Source organism: Amphiura filiformis, chromosome 17 (assembly GCF_039555335.1).
Source record: "Amphiura filiformis chromosome 17, Afil_fr2py, whole genome shotgun sequence".
NCBI classification, from domain to species: Eukaryota; Metazoa; Echinodermata; class Ophiuroidea; order Amphilepidida; family Amphiuridae; genus Amphiura; species Amphiura filiformis.
The window spans coordinates 60067822-60094346 of NC_092644.1; the positions used below are offsets into that span (position 1 = coordinate 60067822).

The 26525-nt window shown below is 36.9% G+C and overlaps 2 protein-coding genes across 2 annotated transcripts; one reads left to right on the forward strand and one right to left on the reverse strand.

Annotated features, from left to right (window-relative positions):
* Positions 1–2938: 2938 nt before the first annotated feature.
* On the reverse strand, positions 2939–7160 carry LOC140138085 (transmembrane protein 14C-like). The gene is made up of 4 exons (XM_072159960.1): positions 6974–7160; positions 5288–5389; positions 4622–4709; positions 2939–3874 (listed from the first exon to the last, which is right to left on the reverse strand). Exons 1-4 carry the CDS (start codon positions 7044–7046, stop codon positions 3835–3837), a joined length of 303 nt encoding a protein of 100 aa, XP_072016061.1. The 5' UTR covers positions 7047–7160; the 3' UTR covers positions 2939–3834.
* A 1600-nt stretch (positions 7161–8760) lies between these two features.
* Positions 8761–21326, forward strand: LOC140138086 (nuclear inhibitor of protein phosphatase 1-like). The gene is made up of 7 exons (XM_072159961.1): positions 8761–8833; positions 12777–12837; positions 14448–14601; positions 15588–15814; positions 16299–16446; positions 17262–17326; positions 17810–21326. Exons 1-7 carry the CDS (start codon positions 8790–8792, stop codon positions 18167–18169), a joined length of 1059 nt encoding a protein of 352 aa, XP_072016062.1. The 5' UTR covers positions 8761–8789; the 3' UTR covers positions 18170–21326.
* The last annotated feature ends 5199 nt before the right edge of the window (positions 21327–26525 follow it).

A 26525-nucleotide genomic window follows, 5' to 3' on the forward strand; every position in this document is an offset into this window, starting at 1 on the left:
AGCATGTGCTTTAATTGCGGTGTACGCTTTGCAAAAGCCTTCAGGTGCATTGCTAGAGAAGCGTGAGAAATAAAAAAGCACATGGAAGCAACATGGCGGATCTGTGCAAAGGGCGAATTCTCAGCTGTACATCACCAATACCTCCTACAAACAACCCCATTCACTCAATGAGTGCAGAGCATACACCCGGGAGTATACAGGCCTTGCCGTTTGAAGCGAGCGATCGCTCTCGCTCACCAAACTCAATTTCTAGTTAGCGATTTTCCACTCGCCATAGAATCACCCAAAATTGAATCCAATTTACATTGAAGTTTCAGTACTTTTAATGTATTCCAATTTATCGTAATAGATTGGCCTTAATACCTGAAAACGAAAGAGTGTGTCAACAGTGCATAAGTGTTTCATATTGGTATGCATGGTCTATCACACCTACCACTACATACTAGAGAATGATTCTCCCACTCGCCTACCAAGCAGGCTAGCAAGTGATTGACCACTCGCCTTTAAAATGTAGACAACAAGGCCTGGTATAGACTAAAAAAAAAAAAAAAATAGTTCTTTTCTAAGTTTAGGAGTGTTATAATCGTTTCAAACTCTGTATACACTAAAAAAAGCAAGCAGGAGTACTGAATTTATATACAAAAATATCCATTAGTTTTAATGCAACATAAATGATCAGTATTACATGTCAGAAGACCTAAAAACAGTGATTGATTGGCGTTACAATGGACCAAAAAATCAGGGTTGGCCTGTCTGTATTGTTTTTTACTGTGTCATCAAAGAATGCAAAGCAGTCTTGATTTTTTTTTGACTAGCCAAAATATAATCACTAACCATTTATCACTCACATTATCTATATAGAGGCCTTGTATGTGATGTATCATCCGGACCCGGTAAATATGGCGGACTACTCAAATGCATTCAACAAAAGCACGATTGCAATCTATCGTGACAGTTCGTCTCACACACATAACCCTGCACTACAATCAAATAGGTTGATGGCATCATTTGATTGAATGGACTGCACTCCGCCATAACTACGGTGAAGGACACCGGCTCAAATCCTTTGTTTGGAGCCAATCGATAAAAGAATACAGGGCCTCTATACCCAAAGTGACCCAAAAAATCGATCCGAGTGGGGGGTAGTGCCAATGTGCCATCACTCTACAGTTAGCCAGACAATACAATACAAGACCATGACTGTAAGGCTAGCTTAGACTCGTGTTATGCGTACAATATTGTATGTACAATATATACGTTATTTAATCTATTGCCATTCTATTTCCAGTAATGTTTAAGTTCTAATGAATGTTTGATGACGTAAAATCGATAATATATTTCTACTAGATATTACATGTAACATATTATCGATTTTTCGTCATCAAACATTCGTTAGAACTTAAACATTACTGAAATGGAATGGCAATAGATTAAATAACGTACATATTGTACATACAATATTGTACGTCATAATACTCGGAGTCTGTGGAGCGCTTAAAAGTGGTAATTTTCTCACGTATTATTTTTCGCTCTTTGCCGTTTTTGAACTATATTGCTTGTTTTTAATTTCATGATTTTGAGATTTCTTACATAATCCTATACATTTAAAGAACATATTCGTGTGTTTTTTTTATTTTTGCGGTAGTTATGTTGCGCGCCAAAAGCGCAGAAATTAATGTAATGTGAAAATGTCCACTTTTACAGTAGTTTTTTATTTGGGTCAAATTTCTTTGGTCAGTGTCTGAGGTCAGTGTTTTTGTAACACCAATCAAACCATTTTTTGATGCCTGTGATAACATTTTTGAAGTATACAGCCTGTCTCAAAAAAAATTGTGCAAGTGAAAAGCGCCCTCTTTGGCAATTAGAAGAACCTGTTGTTACATAATGCTTACATCAATGTCACGGGCGCAGTCTTAGCTCTCAAATGCCGTTTGTTCTGTTCAATTTGCTTGTTCCAATTTCGAGATATGTTTATTTAACAACGAAAGGGTAAAATCACATTTGTGCCACTTTTACTAGGGAAGAGAGCTGTACATGTAAATCAATGATAGCTGATGTTGATGCGTCTAATGCACTCCCCTTTCGGGCGCACGCATCGGACGTATCAACATCAGCACGCGTGCATTATTTTGTCTAATATCTCTCCCAACAAGTAATATGCGTTCATTAACCTATAACATGTATAAGTGCGCAATATTTGCTTGTCTTTTAACATGTCTTAAGTGACTAAGAGAACAGTATTTATCATGATAAAATCACTGACATGCACATGCAAAACAGCAGAATGTGAAATCCATTTTTACAACAGAATGTGAAATATTTATTTATCTTTTAATTTCTTTTAAGTGGAAAAAGAGAATCATCATTCCTGCATCATGATAAAACAGTAAAAACAGTCAAAAGCTTTTTGTATTGTGTATTCTTTTGATTTCATGAAGGAACTCTTGATAAACTTGATGCTATCACTGTTACATGTAAAGCCCTCTTCCATAGTAAAAGTGGCACAATTGTGATTTTACCCTTTCGTCTTTAACAAACATATCTCGAGATTAAAACAAGCAAATTGAACAGAACAAACGGCATTTGAGAGCTAAGACTACACCCTTGACGTTGATGTAAGCATTAATTCACAACGGTATTTTCTAATTGCCAGAGAGGGCGCTTTTCACTTGCACAATTTTTTTTGAGACAGGCTGTAAATTGAAAATGTAAAAATTTGTAAATTGGAATTATACACTATTGTTATGCTTTCTATAATCAGGTTAACAAACATCCATCATTTTATTCTGCTACATATAAATGGAACCTACTATTTTAACCCAACCACCAAGTTTAAAATCCATATCAAGAGCAAAATAAAATCATGGATTTGACTGTAGAAAGCTATGGTTGGCCTCCTCACCTTATCACTGCAATGAGCACAAGTTATAGATCTGTGTAAACAAAAGGGTTCTAGAATGTTGCATGAAAACCTCCCGGTTAAAACTTTGGGGTGGAGTTTTTACAACCCTCCCCCTCATAGTACAAGGGTACAGCAAAGCACAGCATAGACAAGTGCTGGAATTTGATAACATAAGAACTGCATATGGGTGGAGGGGACACAACCCTTAACATTTCTACATGTATGTATGGGACATTCCTCTAAAATCCAAAGTGAAAAAATTAACAATAAAAATAAATGATTACAACTTTATTTAAAAATAATGATGAAATAAAAATATAAATTTACAGATACATAATCAATAATTGCAGATGAAAAGCTGGTTAATCTCCACTAAGTGGTTCATTTTACCATTTGCAGAGGTCCTACATGTAGCCTCAGGGACATAGTTCATTACCATGATTACAGGAGACGCTGGTAAATCAACATGAATTATTTCTTAGCATCAAGATAGTTTCATGAGGTGACACAAAAAAACACCTGTTTTATGGGAGGATAGACTTTTCAAGTAGGGTAGGTTTTGTCATTTTTTTTTTTCCCAAAAAATATCCCCAAAAGCTTGAAAATCTGACAAAAAATTTATATGATTTTTCTTGCATATTTTGAAAATGTTCCAATTTTTTTCAAAAATTTTAGTCAAAATCAGTAAATTTTGGCTTAAACATGGCTGATTTAAAATGATTTTTGTGTAATTAAAAAAACGTTCTCCCAAAATGCATATCTGGATTGGTTGGGCTAAAACAGGAGGTTTTTTTTGGTCGCCTAACTGTAAAACGTATGACTCTATGACAACAAATTCAGTAACTCAAATTATTGTGGAATTCTGAAGAACTGATATAATTGTTGCATAGAGTACTTTGAGTCCAAATGCCTGCTTCACTGCCACAGCTTATCTACAGGAGCCTCATACCATATCGAACCACCATCAGAACACTGTGAAAAAACAACGAAGTAGAAAAATAACAACATCAGTGACATGGGATGACCAAATCTTTAACAGAAAGCTTGAATTTCTTTAACAAATTTAACATGTACAGCTTGTTGCTTGCCTCATGAAACACCTGATAGCCCATTTGAAATCATACCTGATCATGACACCCAAATTCTTAATGATCAACCATTGGCTTAGGAATATTTTCAACATGGGGGGGACTGAAAATTGAAAATATTTTGGTGAGCCACCCTGTGGGGTGCATGAAGAGGGTTCCCCTCTTCGGAGTCGGTAAAATGTGCAAAATATAGGTCACAAACACCTATTTTCCCTCTATTTTAACACAATTCTTTAACTTCACCCAGGATTATTGGGGGGGGGAGGGGCTGAAAGGTATTCCAGCCACCGCACCAAAATTATTGAGGGGCTGAGCCCCAAGCCCCCGGTTCCTAAGCCTATGTCAACAATCAAGGTCTATAGCTACATGTAGGATTTGACAAGTGCCCATCATTTTCACCATAACACCAAAATTTGACCCTCAAAACATAAATCAGACCTCTGTCCCTTCTGGTGATTCAGTCAGTTCACATATTGCTATTGTCTTGATTTATTAGTCTGGTCTTGTTTTGAGTTCACAGAACTTATTCAAGCATTATTCTTAGAATTAAGCATTTGCCAGTTGCATCAATCATGCATGTCCCGGGAGCAAGCTCCCACCTTGATCAACACCAACCTTAGACTATTCTTACCTTAGCAATGCTACAAGACCAGCTGGCATAAATTTGCCACTCCCCATGAACCTATATCCCATCACGCAAGTCAACGTCAAAGATGCACCTGCAGAGCAAGGAGTAAATCAAAGTCAGTCGAAAAATATCTTATCACTATATAAGAATTACTTGTAAACTTAAAAATTGACAAACACCAATAAAAAATCACTACAGCACAAAACATGAAAAGCCAATAGAGCCAGGATAACCCATAAAGTTAGTTGAATATGCTGAACTTATTTCCACTTGGGTTCCATAACTTGGTACTTTAGGTGGGTAACAAACAACAGTAAGTTGTTGTACCTATTAAACCATGATAACAGACCTGTGCTAGAGTATCAAAAAGCTTAGCACTCTCACATCTTCTCTCATCATTTTCTTCAACAATAACCTTCACACTTTTCATTGCAATTGAACAGTGATGGTTCCAGTATTAATTTGAAATAAGGGGGGGGGGAATTGGAAAAAGTTATAAAAAATAAAATATGGCAATTTTTGCCCCCAAATAGTGGAATTTTCATGAAGAAGGGTGTGCAACCAGGGAGGGGGGGAAGCCCCCGTGCCCCCTGGCACCAATGCAATTTAGGTTATAGCACTAGACACTGCTAGAGAACTGATTATGTGGTATCTGTACGGTATACTTACCTAAGATGAGATGACAGTTGCCAGGATTACTTGATGCGTGTGATGCACCCATAGCAGCCAATGCTCCAAATAGTAACCCAGCTCCTAATGACATTACACTCCCTGCAAATAAACAATGCTCAAAATATTATACCAGTGGATATTATGATGAATCCAACAGACGAGGACACAAAACACATCAAGGATCAATAGTATTGTAAATCGGCCGTTAGTAAGGAGTGCCCTATCTCATAGTATAAAATCTCTGATTCTATCCATGGCTAGAAAAAGTGGGGAATTTGGGAAGCTCCTTCCAAGGAAATGTTGGTGTTTGGAGGGAAATTCTGGTATTTGGAGGAAAACGAAATTGTGTCTTTTTTGTACCGTGTCGGTATATATACAAACATGCTATAAATTGTGTGAAATTTGGCTTGCTTACCAGAAAATTAACATTTTTTAAGCCCTGATTCTATCCATGGATGCATTGAGCAGTGGTGGCACCAGGAATTTGTTTTTCGGGAGGGGGGCATTGGGGGGCAAAGTGAATTTCAGGGGGGGGAAAAATCAACAAATTTTGCGCAAAATTGTCGCAAAAAGTTAAAATTTATGTAATTTTGGAGGCTGTGCCGCAAAAGTGGGGGAAGGTGCAAGAAAAGTTTGAAGTTTGCTATGACCCATGAGTCTGCTGAATTTGTGTAGCTTACTCCTTTAGGTCCCCGCCTTTGTTTTATCTTATGCTTTCCCAGGCATCTTTTTGTTCTTTTTGTGGGACCCCATTGGAATTAAGTCTACACAGGAAGCTAGACTTTATGGGTCATCCTGGCAATTCGGCATTACATATGGAAAAGTTTTCCTATGAAAGTCTCTTTAAATAAATTATACTCGACTCCAGTGTGTGCACGCTGTGTGTACAGAGGCGTTCAAGGTCAATATACACAATGCATACATTATCACACAACACACTAAGCAGGGCTGAACGGAAGAGGGTGTGGTTTTTCCTACGGTACGACAGCATTTTGTAACCAATCAGATTCCTTTTTAGAGAGTAGAATCTGGCAAAGTATTTCTAGGAAATACCGTTTGAGCCAAGTCAATCGGACTTTCTATTATCAAGTGAGGGCCGTCTATAGCACGCTACTTTAATGACACGGGGTGCATGTCAGTGTATTTTGCCGTAAATCGGGTGAGATTTTGGGAATACCTTGTGGTGTTTAGTGCTCCTGGTCGACAAGGTCTTCCATCAGATTTCCTTGGAAATCGGGGAAAGTAAAGTTTAATATATACATGAGACAATTAAGAGTGAGCCAAAAAATAGAAGACTTTCCCTTTATAATAATTGAAGTTGAAAGTAAGAAAAGACAATTTTCTCCAATTGCTTAACTTTGGGACCCATTTTATTTGAGCAAAAGAGACTACTTTTCCATACATTTTTGTATGTTGGTGTCTTTTTGGTGTGCAGCTTTTCAGTGTGTTAATTTTTTGTATGTTTCATTGTACAATTTTATGTCGCTTTTTGCCAAATAAATATGAATGAATGAATGAATGTACAGTGTATGTTGTATACATCATCATGTATGTTGTGTGGCTGGTTGTATCATCATAGGTGAATACCACTGAATAATGAATATATATGACCAACTGATAGTGATAGAAACATGATCACTCTCTACATTGTCATGATTGTGTAACTTTAAAGTATAAGCTTACCTGCTTTGACATAGCCAATCACACCACCAACAGCTACAACAGCAGCATAAGCAAAACCAATTAGATCAGTCATGGTTGTATTTCGTGCAATTCTAATAAACGACAAGAAGTGCAAGCTCTGAGTCTGATCACAGCACTGACTTTCGCAACACAAATCACACTGCTTGTAAAGGGTCAACTCCAACCTGTAAAAGGGTCAATAAACACAAGGGCACGCTAAGATTTTAAGGGCGCACTACACTAAACTAAATTAAGCTTCCATTTACACTAATTACAATGGATATAGGGTACGGTATGTAGTTTACTGCAAAGGAAGGAAGTCCACACAGCTTAGGGAGCGATCGTTATTTATGGCAGGGGGGAATGGGTAAATTTAGGGGGAACACGAAATTTTTGTGGGGTTTGGGGGGACCTGAAATCTTTAGTGGAACCAGGAGGGGGATTGTTAAATTTTAAATGAGAAAATTGGGAAAACAAGGGGGGGAATTTTGAGCGGACGCGAGGGGGGAACGCGAAATTTTTTGTCGATATTTTTGCCAAAACACCCATTCCCCCCCTGCCGTAAATAACGATCGGTCCCTTAGCTTCGGGAGCATTAAATAGAAAAATAAAATAAAATAGGGAAAAAATAGTACATTTTTCTAAGGGGGAGTACCTCTTGAATTTATGGATGAATCATCGATGTGGCTGAATTTGGCAGATGGTCAGGGTTGTGACTTTTTTCTTTTACTACCAGGGCTTCGATAGTACGCCTATCACTAAAAACAATCAATTTTGATTTTTTTTTTTACTCGATTATTTTCGATGTATTGAACATCGCGTGACTGTAATAGGTTGAGCATCATTTGTTGCATAGAATCCAACTATTAAACAGTGCATTTTAAATGGAGAAAGATTTGTTTCAGGTGTCTCACTTGTTCTGGTTTTAGTTTCAGCATTTCTTACTTAGTACGTCCATGGTTTCAGCTAATAATCACCTATAAAGATGCAACTATTTTAAAAACCATCTATCAGTTGAAAAAATTGCTTTAATAATCTTGCTTAGAAAAAAACGCGGAGAAAAACGCAGTCGATTATTTTTGATAAAATCTAAATGTCAATATTTCGATTACGGTGTTTTAAAATAATCGAGTACCCGATTAAAACATTTATTGATTATTTTTGATTAATCAAAATATCACCCAAGCCTGCTATCAAGAGAGCTTGAACCAGGCCTAGGGGCCACTTTGGCAAAAAGTGGCCCCTGGTTCACCAAGATTTGGAAGAACCAGGCAGGTGGTGGTCGCCATGCATTCTCTAAATTCAGTAAATTTCAATCGTCAACCGTGTAATTGAATGGGATTATTTTGAAATTTTAAAACACTTGAAATATCACAAACAAATAGGGTTAATAGCTAAAAAAAACGTTGGGGTTCGATAATGAACCCCACAAAACTAACCAAGTATATGGAAAATGCCATACGGCCGGGCGGATTCATAAGTTGCCGGCTCTATCATGCCACTCGCCGCCTGAAACCAGGGGCCATTTACCCAATGCACCCTCCGCCCCCCCCCCCCCTATATATTTTTTTCTTATATTATATATCTTTCGACAGCCATGGTCTATGATTTATTAAAAATTTTGCAATATAAAAGATGGCTGATTTCCTGCTCTCACCCAATGACCCCATTTTTTATATATATTTGCTCTGACCGAATGCCCCTATTGTGAAAGGGGCATCTGTAATAACATGATAATAATTATATCCATTTTCGAAGTTCCCTGTTTAGTGTCAGTGCGCCCTGAAAGTGTCACAGTTCGGGAGGTCGTTGCAAAATGGCGAAAAAACAGCAGTACGATAAATACGATGTGCCCACTTGGTAAGTCATTTTTAAGGTATTAAAGAGCTTTAATATGAACATTTAGCACATTTTGTGAATCTATGAAGTCTTGTCCTACTTATGAATCTAGATATTTGTGAAATAAATCACCATTTGCCTTGTTTTATGCTCGCGCAGTTTGCGTAGCGTAGCATGATTCATTGATTGTAGTACATCATGTTGAAAACATGCATGCACGATCACGATAGGCGAATTCAACAATCCTATTGGTTTTGGATATAGATTGTCTTTAAAATTACATATAATATCAAATATTTATGCAGCTTTGTGAAAAAAAGAGAGCATTTTCTGCGTAAATGTGAATAAATAGCAAAATTTGCAATCCAAGTACTGTCTAGTGTCTTGCTTGGACGTAAGCGTGATCGCGTGAATTGCATTCTGGGAAGGCAGGCAACAACATGTGCCGTAATTCCCGTTCGTCATGTGCTGGAAATACGTCGACCGTGAGTGTCAAATTTCAGGATAGTAATGAGAAAAATATTATCTATTGTGTGATACCAAAAGTCCAAAACTCAATGAAAAAAATCAGGGGGATGATGTTGTAGATCGGGTTACTGACCTTTAAATGCGTTTTTGTCCTCATTCAAAAACGGATCTAGTCCAATATAATTATAATTATAGGTTAATGAATGCATCTTACTTGTTGAGAGTGAAATTATGTACTGTTCAAAATAGCCTTTACTCAAAAGATACAGTTGATTCTCATCCAAATTTCATTAACACTAGTTTTGAATAAATAACGATAACATCTCAGTCATCTGTTGCAAGAAATGTCACCGCTGACCGACCGATTAATACTCTAGCATCGAATGCGTATAAACTGTTGTGTGCAAATTCGAAGCTAGAGTTCTCCAGTAAGATCAGCGTTGTATACATCCAAATTTCTGTTGCTTTACATGGTGTCATGCTTCACTGATTCCGACACTATTTGAGATACCTCCAAGCTCTATCCTCATGCATCCATTGTGTGTTCTCAGTGGCCTGGATTGAGGATGAGACTTCCCAAACAAGTTCATTGTGGAACTCTTGGTACCGGTACACCAGCAACTTCGTGCGTAGCAATACTAGGGCGTACAGCACAGCTGCAACATTTTCAGAACTGACCAATCGCGTTTGTGCAATAACATGCGTCGGGACTCTGCGTCCTATGCTTTATACACCATGTGTAATGGAATGGGTTCTATGACCATGAGTCAACTAATTTCCTATAACAGAGGAGACGAGAAAAACTCATCTTCTCTGGTATAAATTATTATTCGAAATATCCAATTCTCGATCATATGATCTGAACCCTTTCAGTATGCACAGCACATAGAAACCTTGTTATACAATCATGTCTGTCCCCCTGGGTGAATTGTGAATTAAGTGATTTGCGATCTTCCAGCCTAGTAGAAAGACTGTCAAATTCTGCACACTTGACATGCTTAGTCCCATTCATCATCATCATACATGTTTAAAATGTTTTTCTTTGCGGGGGGAATGCGGCAATATTGAGAAGGAAAATTATTTTTGATGGGTTTGCTTTATGTTATGCTGCTATAAATTATTCAGCAGGTAGGCCTACAGGGTAATTATTATCTGGATACAGGTGTGATGCAGATATTCTGCTTGGAGTATGAATGATCCAGTCCAGATATGCTGAGATACATTTTGCTTTTTTGGATTAAAATAGTTTTCCTGATCCTTATTATACTTAATTCAATGCACAAATTAATTCTTAATCTGTGACAAAAATGCAACAAAATTTAAACTTACCCTGGATCATTTCTCAAGACCCTAATTGGTGGCTGATCAGTTCCCAAGACCCGCCCTTTTTTGGCAGCTGATCAGTTCCCCCATGAGTGCCCCATGTGTCTGCCCAGATTGGCTGTGGATTACCCTAAGACAGAGAAATTGAAAAACACTCGGACGCAAAATTTGCATGCATGTTGGCAATCAGACACAACAACCATTTATTGACTTTTGTTTAAGACCCGCACCAGTACCTACAACAAATAAACAAACAAACAAATTCTCAGCCGTACTATAGCCAAATATATAATAGGAGATTCTCTAATTGAGCGAAATATACCCAACCCAAGACTCTAGCGAAACAACGACCAAAGGCGCAGAAAATCTCGTTTTAGCAAAACCAAATGTGATCCAAACTTGCACTCGGGTGGCCGCCACCGAGGCTTAAATTCTGAGCGTTTGACCCCGAACCCGTGGATCATTAAATCAAATATCATGGCTAAACCAAATGTGATCCAAACTTGCACTCAGGTGGCCGCCACCTGAGGCTTAATTAAATTCTGAGCGTTTGACCCCGAACCCGTGGATCATTCAACAAATATCATGGCTGGAAACTCGACAATAAATTACGGTACTGGTGCATACAGATCCCACGCTCCCAAGTGGAATTCCTGAGACTCTTCAACAAGTGATCTACCGGAAGTTCAAAGGATCAAGTCTTAATGTTAGCATTCTATGACATATACATGTATCATAATAAATAAATACAGAAAAGATAATTCAAAACCCAGCATTATTTTCTTTTGCTTACTGTGTGAAGTCTTTGACCTTATAAAAGACTACTTTACTGTTTTTGATGACACCTGTGCCTGCATGTAACAATACGATTGTCAATTCCTGTACATATATATATAGTTTTGACGATTTACTTTCCCTCTTGAACTATCATCCTAAAAAGGTTGATGCAGAACAATTATATAAATTTTATGTAGCAACATATCGAACACATGATCTAATTAAACAGTGTACATTGTATCTTTGAAGATCTGAGAAAGGGAAATTAATTGCAAGTCACATGTAATTTTAATGATCGGCGTCAACTCTTTATTCCTCCCTCCTTATCTACAGGGATTCTTGCTTTTTCTTTTAAACTTACTGACAGTTAAATGCTTTAATTAGCTATTATTTAACACACTACCATGTAGTAGATAAAATATATCTGTATTTATACAGGTCATTATCTCATTACTGTCACACATAATTATATTTTACTTCCTTCTCACATGTCCACACAGGGCGCGGTGGGTGGGAAGATTTTTGTTGTTGTCGTGTCCAATACAAAACCAACAGTGAATAAATCACCACCTAATCACGCCCGAAACCCATGAATGGCAAATCCCATTGGTTCCGGGTCAAGCCAAACAATACAAATTTATCTGCATGACAATGATTGACATCTGACCCGGTAAACAATAGCATGGATTGGCCCATTTCTCAACAAGGGTAAATTGAGTTTAACTTTTTGCACTGTGTTAAACTTTATTATTTGAATATTAATTACTTCAATTGCATTACATGTATTTGTATTTACAAATTTTTGTTATTTACACACCTTGGTGTTGAGGCCACCTTAAATACGAACCACGTAATTCTAGATTAAGAATTAAAAAACAACAAAAAAAACAGTGATTTATAGTGCGCTACACACAGGCACAACGCTAGACGTTGATCCACAAGCCTCAGCACACTTTACAGGATGGTGATACCCTGTAGCCTATTCCCCAAACCATCACTAATGATCACATTCACTATAGAAAAATTACTTAATTCGTGTACATCGTGGAACATACTCTTTTGCGTGGCTGCACGTAGTAAGCTGTTGTGCATGAGATAACCTCATAATATGGAATGGCGTAGAGTAGGCTCAGTAGCGCGCGTTATGCGCTTGTGTATTAGCATGATTAGTCGCGGAGTAACAAGCGCAGCGTAGTTGAATGTTCCACGATGTACACAAATTTAATAATTTTTCTATAAAAAGATTGTGCCCTGAGCCAGCACTCTAATAATATTGCATAGTAAAATAAGCTCTAGCACTCAACTTGGGCTGGCTAAAAACCTGTTGACCAATCAGAACTATTAAATAACTAGCCATCTAATTCCTAACCATTACTTTGTTTACATTATTTTGCAGGGCTGGAGTTGCTCCTTCGGGGCTACATTTAGACGTCTTGAAAGAAGGAAAAATGATTGAGGTATGTACATTGTAGTCACTCAGGACAGCGTTTCAATTTCCAGCATTATTTGTGTGTAGTAAAAAGTAATTTGATCACTTCTGAGTTTTGAGTTAAGTTTAGAGGGTGCTACAGAATTTGGAAATTTTGCATGTGAAATCAAGGCATTTTTTCTCTAATTTTGGCAAAACACTGAAAAGTGATTGTATTTTCATTACATCACCAGGAACTCAGCATGAGGTAGATTTGGAGGCTTTTCAAAGAATATTGAAAGTAAAAATAAAATTTAACTGGATCAAATTCCAGAGAGAGATAAGCCAATTAAAAGCTATTTATTTAATGAGATCACTCCCTCTGCAAGGATTTTGAGTTTTTTAATGTTTGCAAACAATCTTGAACTTTATAATTTTTGATTTAAAAAAAAATAACATCTATATCAGTCTAACACATATACCGTAAAGATTCGCCAAATGGTGCACTTGGGTCCTTTGCCTTGGGGTAAATTCACGTACAAATAAGAGAGCTCCCTCCACTGAAATCCAAAAAAGGTTCTGTGTCTTTATTTTGCTGGTGGGAATTTTTACGGGAGGGTACTGTTAGGTTGTGCCTAAAATTCCACTTATGTCAAGGGAGCGGACTGGGAGCCCATATTGCCATTGCCATTAGCTGAATCTTTACGGTAGGTCAATCTTTACGGTAGGCCTATGAGAGTCTTGAGGCAATGAATGAATTTTTTATTGGCCAAATTAGCAGGAAATGTTTCACCTACAGCCTCATTGACTTCATGTTTATCTATGCAAAAGTAAATCCGGTAGTTCCCTATAAACTTCATTTACAAGTGATAACAATTTTTGATGCAGCACATAAAAGGGAGGGGGACCTTTGCATCAAATTGCTTTTCAAGATATAGATTTAAATAAACAGAAAAAAATAAAGAAAATAATAAGAATTTGGGATGCTTTTTTTTCACTTATGAAATATGAATGCCTTGTCAGCCTTGATCAATGTTAGCAAATGAGGTGTCATTTTAAAGCCTCAAAATGCTTTCAAAGCAGAAATGTTGAACTCAAAATTGACTGCACCTGCATCCCCCCCCTCCCTTTGATGTGATGCATCATGTTATGCATAGGGTATGTTTTTCATTAAAATGCATAAAATGAGAGGGTACCTCATAATAAATAAAAAATAATGAAATAAACGTAAGACTAATATATACAGGTAAAATGATTGCACTGAACAGAGACTATGTATACCAAAGCTACTCAACATCTGAGTAAAGCTCATTTATGGTATGCAGGTCACAAGAAGTGCTACAAGAAAAGAAAAGTGGTTTCTGCTCAGACTCTAGAAGCATTATAAGCCTGAGTTATTTACTTTTCATATAAATGTAAGCATCTGATTCCTTGAATTCAATGGTTTTGTGCTTTGACAAGATTGGAAGTTAACACTGAATTCCTGGATTCAAAAATCTACCCATCCCTTGTTTAAAATGGTAAATATGGGCTCCCTGCAATAATAACAGAATTTGGAAAATAAAATACAACTGTGCCCTTATTGTATGAAGATGTGTACTGCGTAAGTCCATTTGTTGTATTGATGAATAACTGGTTGTGTTTTGTTAATTTTTACAGAAAATGATGATTGATGAAAAGAAGTGCTATTTCTTTGGACGTAACTCAATCGTCTGTGATTTCATCCTGGACCATGCTTCCTGCTCAAGAGTTCATGCTGTTCTCATGTGGCATAAACACCTTAACAGATCATTTGTTGTTGACCTGGGAAGCAGTAAGTATAATCATCTCGGTGAGGTGGAACCAAAGAGTACAGATTCCACTATGTTTGCGTGTCACTCATGCAGGGCAAAATAGTATCTAAATTTCGCTGTGTGTTTGTCAAACTGAGATTCAAAGTGTCTTTTGTTTGCATTGTGTAGCATATGGTGCCCAAAACCTGGGCTAAACATTGCATGCACAAACCTTTGTAATGCTCATTCGTAAAGATTCTGATTATTGGTTTGGGCTTTAGCCGATAAACGGTGAAAACCGAAGATATACTATTTGTCCTCCAAACAAACCAAAATGGCGGATTTACCATAGCATTTGGGAACAACCCAAAAGTTTGATGATATCCTATAAACGGAAGTGCAGCTACAGTTCAATTAGGCTACTTGATCAAGATGTCATCATGTTTTTGTTGGCATGATTGCTATAACCAGCCAATCACTGTTCATGTGCAGTACAAAGTTTGCGTACGGTATACCAAGCACAAAGAATTTAAATCTGTTCACAGGATGTTTAAGGGGGTACTACACCCCTCCTCAATTTTGTGCCTATTTTTGCATTTTTCTCAAAAATCATATCGCATTGGTGGCAAGGAAGATATGTATATTATAGGGGCAAGGACTACAACTGCTGCACTGGAAATTTTATTTCAGCACAGACAACAGTTGTGGAGTTACAGTCAAAAATGAGGGAAAACCAATATTTGATCAATAAATCAATAACTACTTGCCCTGAGTTGCTGAATTTTCAGTGCAGTAGTTGTAGTCCTTGCCCCTATAATATAGATATCTTACTTGTCACCAATGCGCTATAATTTTTGAGAAAAATGCAAAAATAGGCACAAAATTGGCCAGGGGTGTAGAACCCCCTTAAGCTACCTGTAATGAGACTATATCAAATATTTTCTTGGTAAAATAACAGCAATGAAGAAGAAAAACCAGTTCAAGTAAATAGTAAAAATTTACTCCTATATCATATCATCCTTTACAGCACATGGAACATTCCTTGGTTCAATACGCTTAGAACACAACAAACCTCAGCAAGTCCTGCTGGATAGTACCATCAGGTTTGGTGCATCATCAAGGTCATACATCCTGCGTGAGAAACCACAAACAGCTGTGGCGCAGCATCTTAAGAATGAAACCAAAGAAGAAGATAAAGAAGATGAATTGACAGGTGGTCTGCTTGGTTTACCAGAGGAGGAAACAGAATTAAATGTATGTACGCTATGTGCATGCGATGTAGCAAAATTTGATGTAGCAACTTCATTACTGTACAGGCCACTTTTAAGGCAAAAACTCAAAAACAAAAAAATTTCCAATTTTTGTGCAAAATTTTGTGAAAAAGTTTGTGAAAAATTTGTTAATTCCCCAAAATTCCATTAGTCCCCTGGCACTACGAATTTAATGACATTGGTTCTATATCAGGCCTCAAAGAATTGATATTTTTATGGGAGCTATTTTAACAAATGTCTTCAGAAAAATTGCCCTAGTCCAATGAGTGTTTTTTTATATCTTTCGACAGCCATAGTGTGTCTATGAGTATTGCTCAATGCAGGTGCTATTACAGAAAATACAGGAGTGAATCGACCCATGGCCCAGTACTCTTGTAAATTGTCAACTGTAAGTCAATCTGTTAGAGAGAGAGACAGAGAGCCATTTTTAATTTGATATCCTGTTTATTTTTAACCTCGCTGCTCAGAATTTGACGGAGTTCAACACAGCTCACAATAAGAGAGTAGCCACAGCAGGGTTTGAAGATAATCTACAGTCTCCAGAGGCATCAAGGCCAAGGAAAAGAAAACACATCAGGGTTAGCTTCCATGAGGATGATGAAATTATCAACCCAGGTAAGTGTGGTCCTCGACAAGAAATTATTTATTATCAACACAGGTAAGTATGGTCCTTAATCAGGGATGGTTTCCATGATTAAGATGACATCATCAACCTTATTTAGTTTGGTCCTTGACCAGAGTTAATACATTATGAACACAGAGGTAAATATTGGTCCTTAACAGGTTACCTTCCATGAGGAATATGAAATGTAAAGATGTAAAGAAAGTAATAAAACTGTTCATTGAGATTCCTTTACTGGCTTGGTATTTTGTAGTTTTCCATTATTGTAATGCAGTTGTTTGGTGCAATACAACAGAATTAAAACCAGGAGAGCAGTGAACCAGGACTTGACCACCGTCTTGACAATTTGACATATGTATGGAGCAAATATTTGGTGCTTTTGCACAATACAATGTACTAGACATGCTTCATGACGTGATGCACTGACTGCATCCAAGGAGCAATGCAATATGTTATAGTGTGATTATCAGTCAATTGTTTTTGTTTGTTTCCACATACCTCACGCAAGGACCCAAATGCCCCCAATATGTTCCAATAACTGACTGCACTATTGCATGTGACAGTATAGGGAGCCAGGGTTTTCTGGTTTTAATCCTATGTGCAGTGCTTATCTTGTCTTGCAATCAGACTTAACTGTATGGGATTGTGATGAAATTTAAATTAATCAAAATGAAATGACAAAAACAAATTAATCAATGTGCTTCTGGAATTGTTTGTTTGTTTGGTTTGACTTTCAAATGACTTCCAAGATACTAAAACGCTATGGTGATTATGTTAACAATTTTGTGTTGTTGGTTTTTCTTTGCAGAAGACATAGATCCTTCAGTTGGAAGATTTAGGAATTTAGTTCAAACATCAGTTGTGCCAATCAAGGTAAGTGATAAATTGTTTCAAATCTTCAATTTAAATCAAATTTTTTGGAATTTCATTTCAGCCCAATTCTGTGGTCATTGAGGTTTGTTATTGTTCAGTTGACTTGATTAAAGTCTGGAAAAATCAGCCAATCTATTCTTGCAAAACAAATTTATGGAAATCAGTTTTGATTTCCATGTTGCATCAAATGAGCAAGATTTAGTTGATTGGTTGCAAATGAGAATCTTATAGAATCTGATAGACAACCAAACAAATATATTGTTTATACTTCAATCTACCAATAAAAGCACAACATATTTGGGGAATGATCCGAATGAATGCTTTTCAAAAATTCCACATCTATATAACAATGAATTGAATGCTTTTCCAAAATCCAACATCTATATAACAATGAATATCATTTTCTAATAATACCTATTGTCACAATGATTACTTAATCACCAACACTGCTCACAACTGACATATATTTCTTCCTTTCAACAGAAGAGGCGTTCAGATGATAACCATCCACTTGGAATAACAGCTGACACTATGGCTAAAAGGTTACAGGGCTTGTACAGTCCATCCTTGTATTCAGACTTGCCAAATACAAATGAACAAACCTCACCGACAGCCCTCACTCCAACGTCACCACAGTTTGGAACAATTGGTAGCAGTTCTTTAAGTTTCATGCATGTGCCCAACTTGGCTCCGGATGTTGAACTTGCACCTGCAGAGCCTGAAGTGAGCAAGGCGCCAATGGCAATGATGAACGTTCCTAATGTGCCAGCAGGACCAAAGAAGAAAGTGTATGCCAAGGAAGCATGGCCGGGGAAGAAACCAACTCCATCGTTACTGTTGTAGTATTTGTGGTATTTGTACAGTGTATTATACTTTATGAATTGGTAGTTTTGAGTGAGTGGATACAATGAGATTTCCCATGAAAAGTCATCTGAAATAAACAAAAGGGAAGGTAATTGCTAGTCTATTACTGTCCCTTTTCGCCATCGTAGTGAATGATGTCATATATTATGTTACTGGTTCATGCTTGGTTTGCACACCTGTTAGCAACCTGTTGACTTTGTTATCATTTTGATAGTGGTTCCGAACACAGATAACGTAAACCACTTGACCTTGCAACGATTGATTCTGATGTCACACTACGACAGCGAATATCATCTTGAAGTATTATTTCTTCAATCCTGATTTCTTTTTAATGGGGATATATCTCCAAATTAGCTCCAAGCTGATACCAGATAAAGATATTTTGGTTTAGGCAATGAAAAAAAAAAACCCATGTTCTAGGGACATACAGACTTGCCAAGTAGGGTCGGTCAGTAGAGATTTAACAAAAAATTCCGGAAGAAACAAAATGACCCTAAAAAGTTACCGAGAGCGTTGAAAATTTGAAAAAAATCGGAAATTCTATGGCAAACAAAAGTCCAAATCAATCCACTTTGGCCCCAAATGGCTATTTTTAATTGTATACAGCTATGAAAAAAATTCTTGAAATGAAAAATCTGGGTCTGTCAGTGGACCATAGAACAGGGTTTTTTTCTGTCGCCTTACTGCAGAGCTTGTTTAATGCATGAGGCAGAGGTCCACTATCAATAACCACAGTCATTGACCAAAGGGACTTGATGAGTAGTGCATCGGGCATAAGAGAAACCAATGTTTAAGGCAGACCCAAGATATATGTAATGAGAGCAAGCAAAATTAGTCGGAACTCGGAAATATTGATTTTGAGATAAAGCCAAACAAAAGAAATATTTCCTGTTGTTTTGGAAACTCTTTAATTGCTCATATCTTTGGAACTGGTTGTTCAATTTCAATGGGGTTTTCTGCCAGCTTTGTTATTGCTTTTTACTATCCTATAAGAAACTGAAAATTTAATATTTCCAAGTTCCGATTGATTTTGCTTGATCGTATCACATATTAAGGAAGGAAGTCAGACTCACTTTGTATTACAATTTTACAGAGTTTCTATACATGTTTTGTTCACATGTGTGCCCAGAGCGCAATATATATGTACAACATGGCCATACAAACTACATGTCTCATAAGAATTTCAACCAGTAACCGTACAATTTTGACACATGTGTAAGCTGCTCTAGTATTGTCAATTTTCAGTGATGCATGATCATTGGGTGGTGTGAAAATGCAGTTGTATACTACTGATCCGGCTTGTCATTTGTGGTTTATGGTTGTAGGGTCAGTGTTACGGTTTAGTTCTAGTGATAGAGTAAGGGTTTACAATGGTTAGGGTATAGGGTTTACTGTCATATGATAGTCCCAAAGATTCCTAACTCTTTACAGCCATGTCATGATCAGAGGAGGCTTAAAGGCATTCCTACAATGCACTATGATTAGGAAATTTGATCAATATAACCTAATTTTAAAGGCAAAGTCCCCATTGCCACACACACAAAATGGTAATTTTAAAACTGCAGCCAACAAGCTAATAGTTGAGACTTAGGACTGATATTTGATTTTCTTACAGGAAACATTCATATTGTCCCACTGCATTAATTTTATTCCTAAGTCTCGATGTTATGAATGTTAAATAATAGGATGAAAACATCAGATATCTGCACACAATTCCAATGCAAGGCATGATCAACTGTAGCACATGTGTACAAAAGCCAGACATACAAGGTCAGAAACCCCATTGGGTTGTGGGAATGTCTTTAAACATCCTCTGTGTCATGATATACCACTATATTTTCACATACCATTGATCAATCACAAAGTAGACTTGAGAGATGGTGTATCTGGCCATAACACTGGATTTCAAAAGCATAACTGATTCTTTAGTTAGTCACCACTTTCCTTAATCAGTGACATGTTTCTGAATTGTAAATTCATCAAATATGATCAATAATAATTAATCCCAATGATTGAAATGAGGCATATCCTAAGTAGCTAGGACCTAAGTTACCAAGATAGATGCCTTGTGTGTTTTGCCATGTAACACAAAAATAGTGGCAGTTATTTTCTGCTGCAGCACAAAATGTTGAATAGAACAAAGGACAAAGCCTGAAACAAAGGTAATTAGTTCATATAGTTTATGGTGTGTCTGGACTCAAGTTGAGAGTAAATGGATTTTCCACCTGCAGATTTGAATCAGTGCATTAACAAGGTTGGGTTCCCAGCACACGGACAGAGTGCCCTTCTGTTCATGTGTATACGCTCCGCTGGATTAGGTTAGCGTGTGCGGTTCTAATCTGCCACTCACTACAAAACCAACATGGTGTTACTCTTGTTTCTTGAGACAAGACAGACTGTAGGGGAAAATTGCTGCCAAGAACAAACATGTATTGTTTTTTACAATGGGAAAACGTACACAACAAAATGTCAGACCAAGCCCTTGTCTTTAATGAACTCAGAAACTTAAATTAACGTTAAGAAGATTTGATACTATTGTGAGCGAGTCAAAGCACTTTTTGACAAGCTTGGTCATCTCGTTCTATTTGATATCAGTAACATTTGAAAAATAAATGTTCCATCCTAATGAGAATTAATGCCTACTTTATTTATCCAGAATGTAATCCCTCTCTTTTGTGAACATTTACATGTTAATGTGTTGATGATCCAATTGGCAATCAAATTTGATCAATACAGAATTATGTAGAATTCTGACTACTTGCACGAGAAATGTTTTGTAGAATTCGGGGCTATGTGTAATTCTATTTTGTAATAAATTAAGATTCCATCCATGAAAAGGTAAGATAAAACATGGGGATAACTTGTGTGACCTTCTGGGTGTGACCTTCCACAGCAAACTTCTCTCATACAGTAAATTTGATTTTGATTTACAGCGCAAAATGTGTATGGAAGTCATGAATTGCTCAAGTTCAGTCAACCACAACTCCACTTCTGAATATTGTATGAAGTCAAGTGATATATCATTTTAAGCTTATGATGTATAGTTTCTAAATATGAAGTAAAGTAAACTTGACAGGGACTGATTCTACCGGAGGTTTGTGGTGGACGGTCACATATAGGTTCATGTATTAATTGTTATAAAAAAAGTCTGGGTAACCCATGTTGGAGTGCATGCATCGAGTGTCGGATAGATGGATACCATTAGTTTGTCCCTTATTCATGAAATGTTATCCGTCTTACAAACCTTTAACAATATTTTCAGTCATATTTTGTGAGTCAAGAAGTGATTTAAAAAATGCTAATTCGCCAGTGAAGTGGTTACGTAACTCCCTGGTAACTGGATCACGCACCTTTTTTGAACTGGTAGTACACACCATAGACTTTGTGTTGCGATCATTTTGATCATGGTGTAGAACTCAAAAGCGTGATCCAGTTAACATAGTGATAATCGGATTACACGTAACACTTCGCTGGCGAATAGAGAAACACATTATGTAATCATAGGTTACATACTTCCCAGGGATATTTGGTAATGAATTTATAGTCACTCTAACAGTATTATTCACACAAATATGCCTTAGGACCCAGTACACATGGTCTTTCACTCTCTCCGGCCAATGTAAAGAACCTTCATTGAATTTTATATAGTGAAAACTCTGGTCTATACCAGTTTCTACCCTGATGTGGCAGTGATGTCAACATGTTGAGGCAGCCGTTTTGTGTGGCCATCTATGTGTGCATGTTTACCCCAGCGCTTTGAGCGAATGCTAGCCATTTGAAGCTACGTCTAATGAAATGTGCACTGACATCACTGCCACATCGGGATGAAAAATGGTCTAGAAAAAAAATTGTTTGGTTAGGGTAGGTCGTATACATAGTCTATAATACACCAGCACCACAGTCATGAAATTGGTGCTTTCATCAGCATGATCTGATCTACTCAAACCAAAGTCAGACATTTTAAAAATTGAGCTATTACCATTTCTTACTTGTTCAGTAACTGCACTTCTTGATGTTGAAATCTTCATATCCTTGGCATGTTGTAAAGTTACTAACTTTTCATATGTATTATTTTCTTACGTTTTTCTTTTTGCCCAGGCTTAATTTTCCTATATCTTGATTATTTCAATTATTGCTGACTTTGGTCTGATTGAATCAGATCATGACCATGCTGCATATCAGAGTAATTAAAGACCCATTCAGTGATCCCAGCGCAAGTGCAACAAAATTGTTCATAAATTGATTAAAAGTGAAGGATAAGGCATTCAAATTGTCATTTGATATTTTTGAAACTAAAAATTTGGCAAAAAACGAAGAAAACAGGAGTACTGACGAAGTTGAAGCCCCATTCAAATACATGTAGCTAATTTATATACTGACAGTATAGAGATTACATATTCATTATGTGTAAATGCCTTATTTTGTCTTAAATACACAGCTTTCAGCTGAACCACTAACAGGCTATGTTAGTACATACGACAATGACAAAAAGGTACCAAAATCTGAATTTTGATGATTTTTATGATCGTCCAGTTGAGCAAATCACTGAATGGGCCTTTAAAATCCATATGTCAAGTTGAATTAGGAATCAATATAAGATGTTGACAAATGCAAGATGAGGATAGAACCGGTAAATCATATACAACATGATTGAACAGTGGCAAATTATGCATTATAACAATTGGGCTATTCCAGTTATACACCCTATGGAAGACATGACCTTAATTTCCCACGCAAGGGGTGTAGATTTCAAAACTTGATAGTCACATTCCCTGTGTAGGAGATTAAGGTCATGTCTTCCATAGGGGTGAATGGATTTCAACTGGAATAGTTTACATGTGTATAAATACCTCCTGAAAGTGACCAACTTTAGCACCCTGGATGCTTCGCTTATTGGGGCGAATAAATCCGAATATGCCACTCATTTGCAGCGTTGGACACAAGACATTTTTTATGTGTAGCATTATCAGCTTGCACTACTTTTTTGTTGCATTTGCACACTTCACTTTGTAAGTCTGTGGCATAAAATTGCTGCACATTTCCAAAATTGTGTTGCAAAGTGATTAAAATTGAGTAGCATTTTGCTCCGCGATACCGGCTATGTCCAACATTGCCTATTTGTACAGAAGAGGAGTAGATAAGAGGTTATTCAAGTGCCTTTCTCAAAGACGCAGCACACATGACACCGCAGGGCTCGAACCCATGATCATATGATTATAAGGCTTTATGCTCTGTACCAATTATATTGCATAAAGACTAACACTATTGCCTATGAGCGGAGTAACAAGTAACTTCTCGCATTGCAATCCAAGGTAATTAATGGAAACGGATCAGAATGAAGGAACGAACTGTGACTGGAAAGAACAGCATGCATAATTAAATGAATTTTTTCAGCCTGCTGCAATATTGTAGTATACATGCAACGAAGACACTCGCAGCAGGAAAACAATTAGCCTATCCCTGTTACATTGTATGAAATGAAATAATCTTCTATAATAACTTTTGTTTAATTGAAATTGTAATCATTGTGTTTCACATAAAAAGAGATCTTTTCATGTCACTACACTGGACCTAATTACACATTCTAGGTAAAGACTTTCAAATGTTCAAACAAGCAATGTTCATTTTAAGTGGTGGTGCCCAAACTTGGGACTTTCCCCCCACCCCACCCCAATCGGAACAAAAATCCCTGAAAATGTCACTTTTTGTGGAAAATAATGCTAAATTTTAAGCCCATTTTCTGCCCCCCCCATGATTTCATCCCCTCCCCCTGCTCATCACTTTAAAGAACAATATAGTTATAATTATCTGTTTCCTTTCCACTCACCCTGTGTAAAAACACACCAAAGACATTTTGGTAATAAGGTCCACATGCCCATGCTTATTTTATGTGTAATTAAGTAGCAATTATGATTTTATATATCATGTGGTATTAAATGTGATGGAAATACAATTCCATAGTCAATTTTGTTGCAGTGAGTTTTAATTTTGTGTGATTTGATTAAAGTAGACACTAATCCAAGACTAATCCTGAAATTGAGATTAAAAAATCAATTTGATGGACTTGAATTTCAGTATATTAGGTTAAAAAATTATACTCTAACTCAGATTAGGGGTGCACCATCTGATTTCCAGGGGGCAAATCATACACCAAGTTCATCTGATTTCCAGGGGGCATGAGAGTTTTTTGAAGAAACAAGACTAATGAGAGAGAGGAAAAAAAAAGAAAATTGGCCCGCTAATGAAGGGAAGGGGCATGAACGTTTGGACAGTATTTATTGTGGGACATTAGAGTACATCAGACATTGAATTGCATTCTGAATACGAAGAATGTCCTTCTGATATCAAATAATTTGGATTTTTTGAAATTCGCAATGTAATACACATTTTATGGCAAGTCATTAAAAATTCATATTTTTGATATTTAACAGTACTCGAAGTTGACTTTATAAATCTGGTGATTTCTACCTAAAGTGTATGTAGGTGGGATGAAAAGCCGATGATCAATTGAAAATTTTGACCTTTCGTATTGAAGCTATGCATTTTTGTTCCCAAAACACCAAAAAAAAATAGGTCTTTTTGGGGGAAAATATATATATCATTAAATTTATAAAATTTACTTCGAGGACTGTTATATCTCCAAAATGTGAAAAATATCAAATTTTAATAATTTGTCATAAAATTTGCATTTATATTGTGAATTTCATTATAAAATGAAAATTATTTGATATCAGAAAGACATTCTTCGTATTCAGAATGCAATTTGATAGGTCTGATGTGCTCTCATGTCCCACAAAAAATGCTGTTAAACGCTCATTCCAGTTCCCTTAAGGGCTGGGGTATGAAGCGTTTGGACAGTATTTATTGTGGGACATTAGAGCACATCAGACATATCAATTGCATTCTGAATACGAAGAATGTCATTCTGATATCAAATAATTTTGATTTTTGAAATTCGCAATTTAATACACATTTTATGGCAAATCATTAAAATTGATATTTTGATATTTAACAGTACTTGAAGTAAACTTTATAAATCTGATGATGTATACTTAAAGTGTATGTAGGTGGGATGAAAAGCCGACGATCAATTGAAAATTTTGACCTTTCGTATTGAAGATATGGATTTTTCCCCCAAAACACCAAAAAAAATAGGTCTTTTTGGGAAAAAAATCCATATCTTCAATATGAAAGGTCCAAATTTTCAATTGACCGTCGGCTTTTCCTCCCTGCTACATACACTTTAAGAATATGTCATTAGATTTATATAATTTACTTCGAGTACTGTTATATATCAAAATTTGAAAAATATCAAATTTTTATAATTTGTCATAAAATTTGTATTATATTATGATTTTAAAAAAATGAAAATAATTGGATATCAGAAAGACATACTTCGTATTCAGAATGCAATTCGATAGGTCTGAGGTGCTCTCATGTCCCACAAAAAATACTGTCAAAACGCAATAAACGCTCATTTTAGATCCCTTAAGGGCGGTGCAATAATTATGAGCCCTGGGGGATTATTTGTCAGACCAAGAGGTGTGGGTGGGGAGGGGGGGCAAGCACTTTTTGGCAGACTGAGAGGGGAGCAAGCAATTTTTGAACAATTTTAGTACCCCCTTCAAAAGATTAACTTCAGTGGATTTGGATTTGTCCCTCATAGATCCCAGGGGGGGGGGCAAGACTTCTCACTGGGGCAGCTGCTTCCCCATTGGTAGTCTCAATCCCAGCCGATTTGTGCTCCTTCGTCGCAAAACAATGTGACGGAGCAGTGTCATCACCCCGATATCTTCATGGCAGAAATCGCCATGGTAGGTTGAATCTACAGCACGCATGGCCATTTTGTTCCGACCTTTCCGGACTCCCCGACTAAGGCTACTGTCAATACCTCGGTAATTGACTTCTCTAGTGTGTAAGTGAGTTTGTATAGGCCCACGCCATGTGGGTGAGTGCTCACACTACGCTGTGTGTGAGTGAACATATATACGCCATGTGATTAAGTGCTCACATCAGAAAATCAGAATATTTTTGTCAGTTTATGAGTTCAAGACGCACGCTTCTTTCTCAAGACGCAAGCTAACAACTATCATATCCGTTGAACATAGGCCCCCTATATGTTCAAGTGCAAGGAACCAGCCTCTGGTTTCTTTATACGAAATCATTTACGGGAGATATTCCTCATTTTCTACCCAGGTATCCAAAGATTTATCATCTGAATATCAATCGTGCATAGCACATTTACGTGTATCGATCCCGGGTATTCATTTCAGTGTCTCTGGCTGTATAATGTAATTATTAACAGCTATTAACCGGGCGATGTCGGTGTGCGGAG

Excerpts from the sequence above, each read along its gene's own strand:
- LOC140138085 (XM_072159960.1), bottom strand. The coding sequence starts at position 7,046 with ATGACTGATCTAATTGGTTTTGCTTATGCTGCTGTTGTAGCTGTTGGT. Across the intron at positions 5,390-6,973 it reads GATTGGCTATGTCAAAGCAG|GGAGTGTAATGTCATTAGGA; the intron begins GTAAGCTTATAC and ends GTTTATTTGCAG. Across the intron at positions 3,875-4,621 it reads GGTCTTGTAGCATTGCTAAG|TGTTCTGATGGTGGTTCGAT; the intron begins GTAAGAATAGTC and ends GTTTTTTCACAG.
- LOC140138086 (XM_072159961.1), top strand. The coding sequence starts at position 8,790 with ATGGCGAAAAAACAGCAGTACGATAAATACGATGTGCCCACTTG. Across the intron at positions 15,815-16,298 it reads AGGAGGAAACAGAATTAAAT|AATTTGACGGAGTTCAACAC; the intron begins GTATGTACGCTA and ends CTCGCTGCTCAG. Across the intron at positions 16,447-17,261 it reads TGATGAAATTATCAACCCAG|AAGACATAGATCCTTCAGTT; the intron begins GTAAGTGTGGTC and ends TTTTCTTTGCAG.